The 16,562-nt window shown below is 42.1% G+C and overlaps 1 protein-coding gene across 5 annotated transcripts in view; it reads right to left on the reverse strand.

The window, feature by feature from the left end:
* kcnab2a (potassium voltage-gated channel subfamily A regulatory beta subunit 2a) overlaps window positions 1–16,562 on the reverse strand; it is a 108,380-nt gene that overhangs the window by 16,850 nt on the left and 74,968 nt on the right. For all 5 annotated transcript variants that reach the window (XM_085274316.1, XM_085274314.1, XM_085274315.1 and 2 more), the window contains 7 exons: window positions 14,226–14,269; window positions 13,969–14,006; window positions 13,649–13,728; window positions 9,041–9,085; window positions 8,446–8,490; window positions 8,126–8,169; window positions 6,384–6,470 (listed from right to left, as the gene is read on the reverse strand). In XM_085274316.1, coding sequence (XP_085130442.1) covers window positions 6,384–6,470; window positions 8,126–8,169; window positions 8,446–8,490; window positions 9,041–9,085; window positions 13,649–13,728; window positions 13,969–14,006; window positions 14,226–14,269 — 383 coding nt within the window. The remainder of the gene's footprint in view (window positions 1–6,383; window positions 6,471–8,125; window positions 8,170–8,445; window positions 8,491–9,040; window positions 9,086–13,648; window positions 13,729–13,968; window positions 14,007–14,225; window positions 14,270–16,562) is intronic.

The raw sequence follows: 16,562 nt of genomic DNA on the forward strand, positions 1-16,562 counted from the left end.
TCAACAACATAGGGGTTCCTTGGGTTCAAAGTCTGATAGACAATGTTTCTACTGTCACAAAGTGGGGCATATAGTTTCTGAGTGTTTGGCTCTTAAACGTAAACAAGTGCCCCAGCAATTAAAACAAGCCAAAGGGGTTGGCCTAGTCAAGTCGCTGAGCTCCCCCCCCCATGTGACCATGAGTGAACCTGATAAGTGTTTTAAACCCTTCATTTTCGATGGTTTTGTCTCCTTAACAGGGTTTCCTGGGGATCAAAAGCCCGTGAGAATGCTGAGGGACACGGGGGGCTCGCAGTCATTTCTATTGGCCGACGTTTTGCCAGTCAGTGATGAGTCATCTTGTAACGCTAGTACAATAGTGCAAGGTATTGGGATGGCCTACATACCTGCACCATTACATTGTGTTCATGTGCAGTCGAGGTTAGCCTCTGGTTTGTTCAAGGTTGCAGTAAGAAACTCATTTCCTATTCAGGGTGTTGAGTTTATAATGGGAAATGATATTGCTGGGGACAAAGTACTCCCTGTTCCTGAGGTGGTGGATAAACCCAGCTGTATCCCGGAAGAGGACGAGCTGTTGAAATCCCACCCTGATGTGTTTTCTGTCAGTGTTCTTACCAGGTCGCAAGCTCGGAAGCTGGAGGAAGTGAACCTAAGTGAGACTGTTCTTGGATCTGTTCTAACTGGGGACAGAGAGCCAGCTGCTAGCCCTTCTAAACCAGCGCTCGATGAACAGGGTCTGGCTACTCTGTCTGAGGTTCTTCCTTTGCCGGTCTCACGTGAGTGTTTGAGCCAGGCTCAGGAAAAGGATGAGTCACTCGCTAACTGTTTTAAAGAGGTAAGCGAGTTGGCAAACAATAAAAAGGCACACAGGTTTTATCTTGAGGATGGGTTACTGGTAAGAAAATGGGTCTCAAGACCTGCATTACAGCAGGAAGGAGGTGATGAGGGTTGGGGGGTGGTACGCCAAATAGTCATTCCTAGGGATTACCGGGGTGGCATATTGCAGCTTGCGCATGAACACCCATGGTCAGGTCATTTAGGTATTACTAAAACCTATGACCGCGTTCTTCAGCACTTTTTCTGGCCAGGTCTGAAGAAAGACGTTGCCAAGTTCTGCAAAACATGCCAGGTTTGCCAAATTGTGGGTAAACCTAATCAGACAGTGCCACCTGCTCCTCTTAAACCCATCCCGGTAGTTGGGGAGCCTTTTGAGCGTGTTTTAGTGGACTGTGTGGGTCCTCTACCCAGAACAAAAACGGGTAATCAGTTCCTCTTGACAATCATGTGTGCCACAACCCGTTTTCCTGAAGCCATACCACTTCGAAAAATCACCGCTCCCACTGTGATTAAGGCTCTACTTAAATTCTTTTCAACATTCGGTCTGCCTCGAATTGTTCAGACCGACCAAGGCAGCAATTTCCAGTCAAAACTGTTCAAGCAGACATTACAATCACTTGGTATCAGACACATCCCTTCCAGCCCTTACCATCCCCAGTCACAAGGTGCACTAGAAAGATGGCACCAGACCATCAAGTTGATGATGCGAAAATATTGTCTGGTGACTGACAAGAACTGGGATGAGGGACTGCCATTCCTGCTGTTTGCAGCTCGTGAAGCAAAACAGGAGTCCCTTGGTTTCAGCCCTGCTGAATTAGTTTTTGGGCACAGTGTGAGGGGGCCTCTAAAAGCCCTGAAAGAACAGTTTTTGTCTGATGTGCAGCCGCAATCAAATGTGCTTGAGTTTGTCACGCAGTGTCGGGAACGTTTGTACCATGCTTGTGCAATAGCTAAGAAGTCTCTGTCAGCAGCCCAAGGGAAAATGAAGCGGCAGTATGACCGGAAGGCAGTGCAGCGTTCTTTTAAACCTGGTGATCAGGTACTCGTGTTGGTGCCCACATCTGGTCCGTCTCTGTCAGCCCAATTTGCGGGACCATATGTGGTAGAGAGCAAAGTCAATGACACAGACTACATCGTTCGCACTCCGGATAGGAGGCGTAAAACACGGCTCTGCCATATAAACATGCTGAAACTGTTTCACTCTAGGGAAGACGATCGCGAGGGCTCCATCTCACTCATTTCTGTGCCCATAAACCATGATGATGGTTTGGTGAAGGGTAGTGAAGGTCAGCAGAGCGGTAGGCTTGCAAACTCAGAGGTTCTTGGTGCCTTAGACACGTACCTCTCCTATCTTCCTCATGACGAGAGAGACGATGTGAAAGATCTGATCCAAGCGCACCCTAGTCTGTTTGGGGATGTACCGTCTAAAACCCCAGTGTTAAAGCACGACATTGACGTGGGTGATGCGTGCCCTATTAAGCAACACGCATACCGGTGCCCCCCACTCAAGAGGGAATTAATGAAAAACGAGGTACAGTACCTGCTTGGAAATGGTTTGGCGATACCTAGCCATAGCTCTTGGAGCTCTCCATGTCTGCTGACACCAAAGTCAGATGGTTCTCCTCGTTTTTGTACTGATTTTAGGAGAGTAAATGCAGTCACAGTCCCTGACTCATACCCATTGCCTCGCATGGAAGACTGCATAGACAGTATTGGAGCCGCCACCTACATAACAAAGCTAGATCTGTTAAAAGGGTACTGGCAGGTTCCTCTAACTAGCAGAGCCTCTGATATTTCAGCATTTGTTACTCCAGACTATTTCTTGCAGTACACAGTGATGGCGTTTGGCATGCGGAATGCACCAGCCACTTTCCAACGACTTATGAACCTTGTGTTAGCAGACATTCACAGTTGTAATGTGTATTTGGATGACATTGTGGTATATTCTTCTTGCTGGACTGATCACGTGGGTACTCTGAGGGATGTTTTTGCTCGTTTAACCCAGGCTTCCCTAACTCTGAACCTGGCAAAGTGTGAATTTGCCAAGGCGGTAGTGACATACCTCGGAAAACAAGTGGGACATGGCCAGGTGCGCCCCGTGAATGCAAAGGTGGAGGCCGTACTGAGCTACCCGGTGCCCACCACCAGACGGGAGCTCAGACGCTTCTTGGGTCTGGTGGGCTACTACAGATGTTTCTGCCGGAACTTTTCAACAGTGGTGGCTCCCCTGACTCGTCTGTGCAGTCCAAAGGAACCCTTCGTATGGACTGCTGAGTGCCAACATGCATTTGACTGTGCCAAGTCTCTCCTTTGCAGTGCCCCTGTACTGGCTGCTCCCGACTTCAGCAAGGCCTTCAAGCTAGAAGTGGATGCAAGCGCTACGGGCGCTGGAGCAGTACTGTTGCAGGATGGAGTTGATGGCATCAGTCACCCGGTTTCCTACTTCTCAGCTAAGTTCAAGCCTCATCAACTCAACTATTCCACCATTGAGAAGGAAACCCTGGCCATGTTGCTTGCTCTGCAGCATTTCGACGTGTACGTGGGGTCAACCACCACCCCTGTCATGGTTTATACTGACCATAACCCTCTGGTATTCCTAAAGCACATGTACAATCATAACCAAAGATTGATGAGATGGGCGTTGCTTGCTCAGGAGTATAACATAGATATCCGACATCAGAGAGGTGTGGACAACGTGGTGGCTGACGCACTGTCCAGGACCCAGTATTAACCCCTTAACCCCAGTAACGGACCTGGTGGCAGTTGTTAAAGGTGTCTGTTTACTGTATGTGATATTTTATGTGGGGGGGGGGTGTTACGGTCGCTGACCTCTAGTGGCTCTCCCTCTGTAGATGAGTTGTTTTTCTCCTTTTCTTGTGTTGCAGGTCTGCCTCATGAGCCGCAGCTGAGGTGTGTTCCAGCTCGTCAGCCACGGCATATAGGCTGCCATCCTAAACTGCCACACCCCCTGCCATTTTCCCCATGTTTGCCAGAGCTGTGAGCTGTAGAGTTTTGGGCAGCGGGCCTTAGTGTGTATGTGTGTGAGAACTTACCCTCTGTGAACTTTGGTTTTTCTTTCTTTTATTGTGAGCGAAGGTGTGCCCTTATTGTGATAATTAGTTTGTCATTGTGGAAGCAGGTAGGGGTTCTCTGCCATTTTTGTTTCACCTGTTTTCTCCTGGTTTGGTTAGACAGGGAGCTCAGCCATTGTATTTTGTTTTTGGTTAGTGAGTACTTGGTTTTGATTTCTAGCTAAAAGGGGGTGTTTTGTTTATTGTTTTGGCCTTGGAGACCCTGAAGAAAAGAGCTTCCCTGTGTTTTTGTACTGTAGTAGTTTTAGGCAATAAATCTTGTATACTGACATCTCTTTCTCCAGTAGTTCATGTGTTCCCTTTCACTTTGTGTTACCCCTCACTCCAGTCGACACTCCGTTCATTAAGTGGGGCGTAACAGGTACATTACCCAGCACATGCGCGAATGCTAATGACTTGTAATTGACAAATCGTTATCCAGTGAGTTGAGTAGTACAGCGGTCCCCAACCCCCGGGGGGTCCATGAGTCGTTTGGTACCGGGCCGCGTGAGTTGAGGCTCAGGTGTGAAATGTATGGTTTTCAGCGTTATTTTGTTATCGTTTTTATCGTTAACTCAGTTTTCCTGGGTCTTTTCACGTTTGTTATGAATAAATCTTCTTTTTTTCGGTACCGGTACTAGTTTTATTTTGTTGTATTTATCCGCGACACCTAAAGGCCGGTCTGTGAAAATATTGTCGGGCATAAACCGGTCCATGGCGCAAAAAAGGTTGGGGACCGCTGGAGTAGTAGGTGAAAGCAGTTATTTTTATGTATTTATTTGATGTTACATAGGTAGGCGAGTGACAAACTATTATTGCTTTTAAATAGGGCTTTTCGATATAATGATATATATAAGATGACGATATGAAAACGTCTATCGTTTCATATTATGCTATCGTTTGTTTTGTGGTGTTGCAAAATAAACTGTTTACGTCAATATTTTTCATCGTTTTGATGGTCACTGTAGAATTTCTTAAAGTTCTCTCTTTCTCTTATATTTAATATAACCACACTATGGACGGACAAACGACTGTTCTTATGCGTTGTCGTTAGCAACAACGACGGTCGTGTGCCTCCGCTGTCCGCTTGTTTATTTTCCACATAAACCTTTCAAAATAAAGCTGAAGATCCTGTTGAGATTTTTCTAAATCAACTGAATCACGTGAAATAGTATGCTGAGTGTTTACAGATGAGAAGCTAAAAAGAGCCGTCAGGTGCTAAAAAATAAACCTTAGAAAAAGTTTTTCCCCCGCAGCACGCCGTGTAATAAATGGTCACAAAGAAAATTGCGGCTGTTTCAACTTATGTAACACTCGACTCCAGAGTAGATGGTGCTACCAGCATGTTGAGATGTTTATTGCTGCCTCTCCTGTTTGAGGTGGTGGTGGGTTTTTTTTTTTTTTTTTTTTCTTAAGGTGGCCTGAATGGGTTGGTCATGTTTCAACGGCAGTTCTGATGAAAGATGCTTATCCCAAATGGTGTGTGGAGCCAGGTGGCATGAAGATAATCATCTGTAGTGTTTCATGTGCAGTGTGTGTAACACGTGTGAGAAATTAAATCACAGAGCTCCAACTCAGCTTGTGTGTGTGCTGTTGAGCAATATCTTGCGTTATCTGACTGTAATTTCCGTCTTTTTATCGATCTAAGTGATAACTTGTTTGGTTCGCCTGCAGACCAAATATAAAAAATGTCAGATAGCGATCGAAGCGTCCCAGACAAGAGAAGGAACACGCATATAATAAGACGGGCCCTATCACCCATCAATAATCCATCACACTGATGCACTGTTTCTCATAAAAGAGTCGAATAGACCAAGCCTCTCATCTTGGGAGTGTGTGCTTGTCTTAAGGGGTTTACTGTGTTTACTCTGACAGTAGCTGTTCACTTCCTCTTCACCCTGTTTACCCCTTCAGCTACTGCCAGCATAAAATACACCAGATGGCTTTACCACTACAGATTGGAAGACGCATATTCAAAACTGCCCATTTGAACTGTGTGCAATCTCTAAAGGGCAGAGGGGCGTAAGAATTGCCTCAACCTTTACATTAAACAACACCAGCTACTTCTGCTCAACAAGATCCTGAAGTATTCTGGAAGAGCCAGCTTGAGTGAAGTAGCAAACTGAAGGCAGAGAGATGGCCCCTGACCGGACTACAACCCGAAGAGGAACTATAACACGGGAGCAGATGGATACTGTGTGACCAGCTGAGCCCCCACACAGTTAGCACTCTGCCATTTAAAGGTCTTCAGCATCCGCATCCATCCTCATTCTGAGTGTGGAGGTGGAAGCACCAGGACAACAGGCAGCATTTAAAAATAGATGTTTCAGTTACAAGAGATTTGTATATCCGAGTCTTCACGTTGCAGTCGTCATAGAGACAGAAAGAATGCCTTTTCTCTAAGCACAGTATGACAACAAGTGATAAAAAGGTGATAAATAGGCAGAAAAAGGGTAGAGAGAATAGAATTGCTACCTTCCATTGGTGTATTAGGGTCCGGTCTGTTCGCGAAAACCACATCCACGTAGTCTAACTGCAGTCTTTCTAAAGAGGCTTTTAAACCTGGAAAATAGGAACCACAGTTGAGCAGCAATGGTACTGTGACTGCAAATATCAAAGTGTATAGAAAAGTAGTGCAGAGGATTATCAAACTGCATACTTTAAATTAGAGCTGGGCGATATGAGATTTTTTCATATCACGATATGTTTTTTTCATTTCAGGCGATAACGATATCTATCACGATATAAGCCAAATAACTATATTTGTAAGATTTAAATGTGCCGTTGCTCACAAGTAAAATGTGAAATAATCAGCAGCTTGTTTTTAAATATTTATTTCCCATAATAAGTTCAACAGGGTAGATGTACTTAAGGAACATGAGACTTTTTCAGATAAATAAAGGCAAATATTGCAAACTACACAAAAGACAGCCGCTAAAGCGTTTAAGTTTCAAAATAGAACAAATGAAACAGACTAAATTGTCAATTCCACTTAGAAACAAAATATTAATTCTAAAAATAAATCTTAGTTTGTTTTACAGAAGAACAGACAAAACTGACTAACTTTTGTCAGTATCAAATAAACTGAGAACTAAAAGAAAATTCTCAATCTCTCCTTGTTGTATAGCTTAGCTTTTCAAACAGTTTTAACAGTTACTTTAGTCTGACAAAAGCCGAATGACGAATTAGCGCTTCCAGTCAGAGACTGAGGCTACGTCCACACGTACACGGGTATTTTTGAAAACTGAGATTTTCCGTTTTCGTTTTAAAAAATAATCCCGTCCACACATAAAGGCAGAAATGAAGGAAAACGCTGCTATGAACATGCCAAAGCAGCAGGTGGCGCTAGATTCCTAACCGTGCAGAAATGTTGGCCAATCAGAAGTCTAGAAGCCTCGGTGGGAAAAAGTAAACAAAGCTGGGGCATAGAAGCAGAGCCGAGTCGTATGTGTGGAGGGACAGTAACTGTGTGTATATGTAAGCATTTAAACACTGCAGAGAGTAGAATTAACAGTATTGTAGAAATTCATTTCACCGAAACAATAACGTGGCACAGTGTGATGCATGCACCAGTTTATTGTATTTCCAGACTTGCTTTCGGCACAATTTACAGTGCACGCTACTCTGTTTTTTGTCAGACTTGAAATAGCCGAAATACCTTCAAACTACGGAACTTCTATGGCTCTTCCGTTCGACAATCTCTCCGGCATTGGAACCATCATCTGTTTTCTCTTCGGTCACGCTCGGTTGATTTTTCTAGTCGGCACACTCATTTCCTCCATTACGCGCTGGCTCCATTACCCGCTGGCTGCTTCCCAAACAAACACACGTGCGGCTTGGCACTTGTGCTGTATGTAACAAGTCACGCGACGTGACGCTGCGGCTGTGATTGGTTCGGCTCTGCGCTACTGAATTTGGATCGGCTGACCTTTTTTTTTTTTTTTTTTTTTTTTAAGAGAACAAGAGCGGCGAGGTCTATCGCGATAGCTTAATTTCTCTATCGAGTAAAAGTTATATCGCGATACATATCGTTATCGTTCTATCGCCCAGCTCTACTTTAAATGGGTTACTGACTGTAGCCAAAACTTTTCCAATAACTCCAGGGGAGGCGTTAGTTTTTAAAATGAAGCTTTGATTCCCTTGACCCAAAGCTATTAATTAATTTTGTTGTTGAAGTGTCAACATTTAATCCAATAATACGCAGCACTGCTACTTACCTTCTATAATGTGTTTTCGGGATAAACCTCTTTCAGTTTCCGCTCTATATGAAAACAAATACAAAAGAAATGAGAGTGTGTTTGACACCATTATTTAAAATGTGACTGGTACGGCTCCTGGACGGTAACATAATATCATTTTATCCTTTATGAAATATGAGCGATGTTTCCAGCTTTATTGAAAGCACTTGACAACAGATCAGTTTGGATGACACATGATCCCATTACCAGGAGCATCAGGATCAAACAAGTCGAGAAAAATTACACGCGAGGGTAGTTTTTCCATTTGGGCAAACAGCAGAGTTAAGGATGAAACTTACTTTCCACCCCAGAAGATCTTTGTTGTTATCACCAAACTCGAACGTCTGGAGAAAGAAAAAAAAAAAAAAAAGTAAGCAAACATCTGTTACAACATCTGCCAAGCAAACATGCTGAACTACATCAAAAAAAGCACTGGAGTTGCTTATGCACATGCACAAACTATAATCTTTAGGTCATTCATGCGTTTCTACCTTATTCTATCAGCATCACTCTCGCACACATCCTACAATAACGGTGTCTGTGCCAGAACGCAAACAATGCCAGTGAATGAGTGCTGCGAGCACATAAACCTGATCTGATATAACCTGAGCTATACAAATACCCATACAGGACCGACAAAGTAGAAGACAAGCCACTAGAAGTTCATCCATTATTTATCATCTTTGAGGAGGAGACACTGGAGTGTGGCAAGGCTGCCCACATTAATCTTTCATCTCCCCACCTTACTGTTCCGGTTCACAACACACAAGCCTCCCAATATGTGCAGAGGAACGAGATGATACAAGATTAGGCCAGATGGCTGGGAAGGAAATTAAAAAAAATAAAAAAAATAAAAAAATACAAAATGCAATTAAAGTGTGCCTCATATCATACCTCCATCCTTTTTTCTTTATGATGTTTCCGAGCACCACCTCTGCCCTATGAAACAGATGGAAAGAGAGCATGATTAAAAAAAACATTAAAAAATAGATAGTCTTGAAATGATATGAGCACTTATATCCGACTGTCTCAAGATTTAATTATTTAATTGATTAACGCAGTCCAATTCTTCGCCCGGTCCCAGCTGTGCTGTCGAGCCACCACCAAGTCACTCATTAGCAGCCACAGGGGTGCTAATGAGTGACATTACGTTCAACACGGGGCTCATTAGGGCTGGGCAGAAACCTGTCAGCAGGATGTCTCTCCAGCTCCCTCTGACAAATAATGAGACACCTCCTTGTGACACAGTTTCACATAAAATCCAACTGGCTGTAGAGGTAGAAAAAGCGTCATGCCAGCTAAGATTTGTTTACGTTTGCCGATGAGTACAGCTAGCACCTCTAATTGACACAGTTTTCAAATATTACGGCAAGTATCCGATTTGTGCACAAATTCAAGGACCACAATTTACCCACAGCACAGCACATTACAGCTCCTGTCAGTGTGACAGTCTGAACAGTTTCAGTAATGTGCAAAAGTTTAAGGTATCAGAATACTTTATTAATCCCCGAGGAAACTGTGTGGGTTACAGTTGCTCCAAGACAGTAACAGTAACAGATTAAACTATTTAAATAGTGCAATATGTTTCAGATATTACAAATTTAAGAAATGGAACTAATATCTACAAATAGCTCAATTATAAATATCAAGAATATTACAGAGGTGGTTATAAATATCAAGAATATCAAGAAGTTTAGGAGTTTTAGATTTGCACAGATCACACAGCAGATTGATCATCCACGCATTTTAAATCGCAGTGAGAGTCACAATGGCATACCCACAACCCCCCAAAAAAGACAAGAGGCCACAAATGGTAAATTCCTAACCTAAATATTTCAATACAAGATTACTTGGCAGAAAATAATAAGCTGGCTCTAATTATGTGGAAGTATTAAGGACAGCTGATACCAAAGAGAATGGCACAACCATGTTTGTATAAAGTCGAATAATGTGCAAGTTGTTTTTTTTTTTTTTAAAGAATAATTTTGAAACCTTTTCATGTTTATACATTACTTGAATATCCTGGTATTTCTGTATGAAACATAAATGGGGAAACTACCTATATTTTTGAGTGGAAGAACACTTTTGTAAATCTGGAATTACTTTTAAATTTGTTTGAACTTTCAAGAATAATAGCAACAACAATTAAGTACAAAGTTGGCAGGATCAGTTTTCAAGTTAGCCCATTATCCTTAGGCCTCTGAAAAAGGGAAACAATGTATAAAATCATCAGCAATTCCAATTAATGTACAATTTTCTGTTAAATCTCTTAAATTACAGCTAGAAATCTGCACTTCAGTTACAAATAAATCATTCATATTTATGTATTTTTTAAAATCATAACTATATTGATACACCAATGATTGATAACCATGGGTTATTATGTATCATAACTCAAAAAAAAATTAGATTATAAGCACATAATAAACTTTGTAGTGCTGTACCCTTTTTCCTTTTTTCCCCTGCATCCTAATATTCGACAGCTATGACCAGTCCTGCTCATGTGTACCACTTGCTACTATATGTATGCAAAGCATGGATGTATGAATGATTAAAGGCTACGTTCACACTGCAGGTCTTAACGCTCAATTCCGATTTTTTGATCAAATCCGATTTTTTTGTCTGCTTGTTCACACTACAAATAAAATGTGACAGCAAACTAGTGTGAACCCTCAAAGCAGCCCGCATGCGCAAAAGAAGACATCACACACAACGCGCTCTGTTTAGACCCAGACCAAACAATATTGTTTGACTGATGGCCCTTAATGTAAAGACTTTGGCTTTGATGCGCTTTCGCCTGCAGTGTGAATGTAGCCTTACTTTAATATTCAGGGGCCATTTGTTTGTTTGCTTCGCTTTTGTCTCTGTTTCAATTGAATATTAAATCCTGCATAACATTTTTGTACCATTTATCTCCACCTTTTGTTTGCCATTTATTAAAAGATAAATTAAATTAAATATTCAACCTCCCCACTCGTGTGTTTGTGCCTCTGTACATTCTGCTGATCCAAACAGCAGCTGCCCACTATTACTCCGAGTGATTTCAGCCTCTGCCAGCTGGACTCACATCTTTTTTAAACAACGAGCAATGAACACTCCCCTGAGAGCAATGATGTGTGTGTGTGTGTGTGTGTGTGTGTGTGTGTGTGTGTGTGTGTGTGTGTGTGTTTCTGGCTCTTAGTATTGCCCCTTTGAAATGTGAGTAATTTGAGTGACCAAACATAAGGTTCACTGAGCCTCGAGCAGGTTGCCTTTCTTCATCCACCCATTAATTAAAGCTTTGCTTTATTTCAATGCTGAGTTGCTTTCTGACTTTCTGAGGGCAGGAAGCAATGATGTAATGCGGCACTACTCATGGATTCTTTATATTTTATTACTTTCACATTCTTCAGGGCTTATGCCACCTGTTTTTCACCATGTCACACATTTAATATTGATCTCCAGCAAAATGCCTCTGAGCCTGAGAGAAAACAAAGACTAAAATTCTGTTCTGCCAATTACTGCCATACTTTGAAAAGCTTTCGTGCCATGTGTGCTTGCTGATAAGAGCAGCTACATGGGTTAAGCACAACACATTTGTTTGTGCAAAGAGACATATTTGTTTATATTTCTCAGAAACAGTAGCTCATGTATTCGGATGGATATGCTAATCAAGCATCACAATCAATATTTGAATATTCTTGTGCGTTCAGTGTTTTGTTCCGTGACCAATTTTTTAGTTGAGGGCTAAGCTACAACAAACAGCCTACAAATCTAATTTATTTATCTGTCCAAGCTCACCACACAGAATCGACTTCACAGCAGCTGACTGTGCAGCCACCAACACCACCACTTCACATCCTTCAAGCCCGACTGATAGAAAGAATCCTAAGCCACAACCGAGGACTTCACATGAAAGCTTTTTCCATTATGACGCGCAAACTGTGTGATTTGTTCGACTCCTTCTCGTGTGTTTGTGTGTAATATAAGCTCCTTGGTGCTGCTTTGCAGTGGAAGCTGTCAGGATTAACACCTGTGCAACACATTTCGAGCTGTGTGACGTGCTGTCACAAACACTTGCACGTGCCAGGCTTGTCCTTTCTGTTCAAGTGTGGTTCTGGTTTATGGCAGCACGATGATCAAAGCCAGAGTTGGTTTTGCTTCTGTGTCAAAGATCAACCTCTCTCATGAATAAATCAACAAGACTGCTGAAAACTCCCCAAAACATTAATATCGTGGTGTGATGACGTGCATCAGACCACAGCTGCTGAGGCATTAGATGCGAAACGAGGACAACCACTGAGACCTACAGCTTGTTTCTCCTCTTTTGTTATCTTTTGATTTCCCTTTCTGAGACACGGGGACTCTGATGCATCTCCCCAAACATAATGGAAAAAATAGAATAATCTCAGGAGGATTTAAACAGGAGACTTGCTCCCGTTAATAAGAGACACTATTTGCAAAGGATAATCCCTTAGATTATTTCACAGCACCCAGGCTACTACAAAGCCAGACTAATCCATACTGGAATTTAAACATCCACTACATCCAGCAATAAAGCAACATGCTTTCTGAGGTTAAAGTATCATCACTGCCCATCCCCTAAATTTATGCCACGAATACCCGAACCCTGACAAATGGCACTTTTCGTTGTGAAAAGCAGGCCAGGCAGACATTAATTTCTTCTCCTCCTTTAATAATAGCCAAGAAAATGAGGAGTTGATTCATCGAGATAAACATACTGTGGAGCTTACCCAGAGGCTGAATGCCATTAAACTATTGTTTGAGAAGAGGGTAAAATGAGACGACATAATTATTAGCATCAGTTAAACCTCAAACCATGTGAAAATAAACGATGGAAATAAAACATTTATGCATTTCCATCGTCATATATTCATTTAATAAAGGTTAGTTTGTTTAGAATGCACTTTGTCACAAAACAGCTCTAGCGTGTCCGCTGTAAAAAACAAAAAACAATTAAGATACACGTGGAAAATATACGTAAAGAGAGATGAATCCTGTAACACCAAAAGAAAATTCATCCACCCTGGGACTGTTGCAGAACGTCTCCAAGCCTCTGCATATGATGTCGATGTTAAATTGTAATGTTGTGATTGTCATGTCTTTTCTGTCTTTTATTTAAATGAACTTATATAAAAAGAAGGTCACCCAGAGAACCCCTCCTCAGACGACTGTCCAGATTTTAAGTTTTAAAGAAATTCTGCTTTACAGTTTTTATGTATTCTAGGAGACAAACAATTCAGTGCTCTCAGGAAATGTGAGATGGATATTTGGCATATTGGTAAGTTACCATAAGTAAAGACAACATGCTGGCACCTTGACTCTGTATTACATCACTTCTAAATGTGGAATATTTGTGCACCACTATAGCTCAAACACCTGACTGGAGTCTGCAAGTACATAACCTCTGCTTGCCTTCATAATCAATCACACATTAGCAGTTTGGTAATGTTTGCTGCTACCACTCACTCCTAAGTGACTCGCCACACAGGATATACTCACTTGCCAGCAGCGTAGACCTCCGCTGTGTCAAACAGATTGATGCCATTTTCATAGGCCAGAGTCATCAGCTGCTCTGCCATCTGTTGAGAGAACAGGGGAGAAGGAACAGAGAGGGGAAATGATGGGGTGAGACCACTGATGTGAGGTGTTAGTAAATTTTAATTATGAAGCTGGCTTCACAGGACTAGAGTCTGCCTGTTGACTCTGTCAGAAAAGTAAAAATAGGCTTCTTGAGCAACCTAGGATATCTCAGATCATATGGAGGGTTTCCATTCCAAAGCTTTGATGGATAGAAGCTGACAAAATGCATCTGCTCTCACCTCATCTGTTATCTGTCCACCAAACGTCACCCATGTTCCTAAAGGGAATGACAGAGAAGTGGGGTCAGAGAATTAGTACACAAACATGCAAGTAGAATAAGAACCTTTTTGTTCTTTCTGACATACTTAAACTCAATTTTTTCACACTCTGTTTAATAACACTTTCTCTCTGTATAGAGAACAGGTTTTATATTGGCCTCCCCGGTCTGTCATACTGAGTCTACAGCACGCACAAACAGTTTGTCTTGTGATCTTACCTAATCCAAGGCAGGATACCCGCAAGCCCGACTTCCCGAGGTTTCTGTCAAAACAGAGGAAAATACATTAAAACTAATGCCGCACTGAGGTGGCAGTGATTTATGATCTTTTGTCCTCAGGCGGTGGCTGTGACCAGCACAGTCTTTCAGGAATGACTGTTTGAAAAACAAAATAAACAAAAAACCCTATCGAGCTTCACTAGAGTTCTCTCATCTTTAGGTTGTTGCTGCAGTGGAGTGACAGAAGCTGGAAAGAACAAGACTTTGTATGGATCTGTAACTTGCCCGAATGAATGTGAGAGTGAATGAATAGTGGTATTGTAAAGCGCTTTGAGGGGTCCCGAAAAGCGCTATATAAATGCAATCCATTATTATTATTATAACATAGTGCAGCACTGACACATGTTGAGGGGATGGCTAACGAAGCACATCAACGTATGAGCTGACAATGAGAAGGTGTTTGTGCTCACCAAAATGTCGGGGGGGGGGGGGGAGATCAGAGACAGGAAGTGAGTATTAAGCAGTCCCACCATGACATCCACTGAAATTTCTCACAGCACACCAGGATCCCTCAGCCGCCATCTGACTAAAATCCCCTGCAGCAATGCGGAAGCTTGACTACACACAACAACTTGCTCCTAAAGCTGGCGTCTCTGAGCCAATCACAGTCCAGACAGACCCCTCTGCTTGACAATCACAGCTTTGGTTAGGTCTTTAGCTTGTGCAAGCTTTTGCTTGTGCAAGCTTTTAAAGTTTTCTAATATGCCTGTGGTTCCTCAGTATCATAACAGATTTGTTATGAGCACTGTTATATAATCATTTCACAAGGAAATCAAACCATCTCTTCTGGTCTGCAAAAACCTGACGACTACAATATTTTATTACTTCAGAGTTTTCTGATCTAAGACATTAAAAATACAAAACCAAACGTGCTGCTTCTGGTCAAACACCTTCACGAGATAATCTGGCAGTGTAAAAAAGATAAAAGAAATGTGGCAGAGATGATGTAACGTGTGCAGGAGTCAACGTAAGTATGTGGGAGGCTATCTAATATATTTTTATAAGACTGGCTGTATAGAAGAGCTGAAATGAAAAAGGGGTAGAGAGGGAGACAAAGGTGTGCATGTGTGTAGATGTGCGTTTTATATGGCTGCTTGTAACAAGTGGGACTGTGCATGCATGTGAGTGGGTGTTCTGTGAAGCACTGATAAAATTGCTGCAGTAACTAACAACACACTTTCTTCAATGTGTTCTTAACACCAAGTTCAGAAACAGAGACTAAAGCTGCTGAAACCTCATTGTTATCGTACATTATCTAAGTCAGTTACTGTACACTTGTTTAGCACATAAACAAAAACAAAACAATTAAGCTTAAGGATTTACCTTTCATGCTCACTACCATCCAACAATATTGGCTCGACTTCTGGGTCAGTAAACCAACATAGATGCTCATGGAGTCTATTTATTTCTATTCTTTGGTTTCTGAGAAAAGCTCAATTTTCTAAGCCATCAAATGTTTGGGTGAGCTCAAACAACACTGAAAATTCAGTTTGTGTATTTTGCCGTTTGTGTTCCACTTGTTTCTACGAAGAGCCTCATTAAAATGATCCGTTTGGGTCAGTGAAGTCTGGCAGTCGTGTTACACTGTAAATCAGAGAGCAAGATGACATCACATATAGGAGCCTCCTGCTTTATAAACAAACAAAGTTTGTCATGAGGGAGAAGAGAACGTGATCTAATGAGTCCATGTGTCCTAACGCTGCATCGCAGTACAAGTCTACTGTGGCAAACCACTGGAGCCCATCAACAATTAACTGCCTCTTAATTGCATGAGTAAAACTGCCCCTCGGGACGCTGTTGTGCGGCATCACAGAGATAACCAACACCAAGAGCAGTTTCCTGACTGAAACTGTCAGTGGAGCATGTTTGCTCCAGAGTATTTAATGATTTTAGAGTTCACAACTATATTAAGAAAATGAGATGCAAAGTAAACATTTCCATCAGGTGCATTAAAGCGTATTACAAAGCAAAGTTTTCTGTCTTAACTGTCACATGAGCACGCTAAAACATGAATACTGCACAGTGGATGTGAATGTACAAAAAGAGAGGAGTAAAATAATAACCGTTCCATCATTGTCATTGTTAGGATGTACCTTTGTCAGCACACTGTTGTCTTCAATATTTTACTGGAGTGGCCTTGAATACTGCATTGTGCATTTCGGCAACAATCCTCCACCAGGGCCTGCAGGTACGCAGGAGTCAAGTTCCTGCTGAGCCTCAGCATACATGAACCGCAGCAGTGAAGTCATCCATCTCACAGCCTCCTCAATAATGAGG

The sequence above is a fragment of the Mchenga conophoros genome, linkage group LG5, assembly GCF_057382185.1.
Source record: "Mchenga conophoros isolate Kocher_MC1m ecotype Shallow Benthic linkage group LG5, M_conophoros_male_GT1.1, whole genome shotgun sequence".
In the NCBI taxonomy this organism is placed as follows: Eukaryota; Metazoa; Chordata; class Actinopteri; order Cichliformes; family Cichlidae; genus Mchenga; species Mchenga conophoros.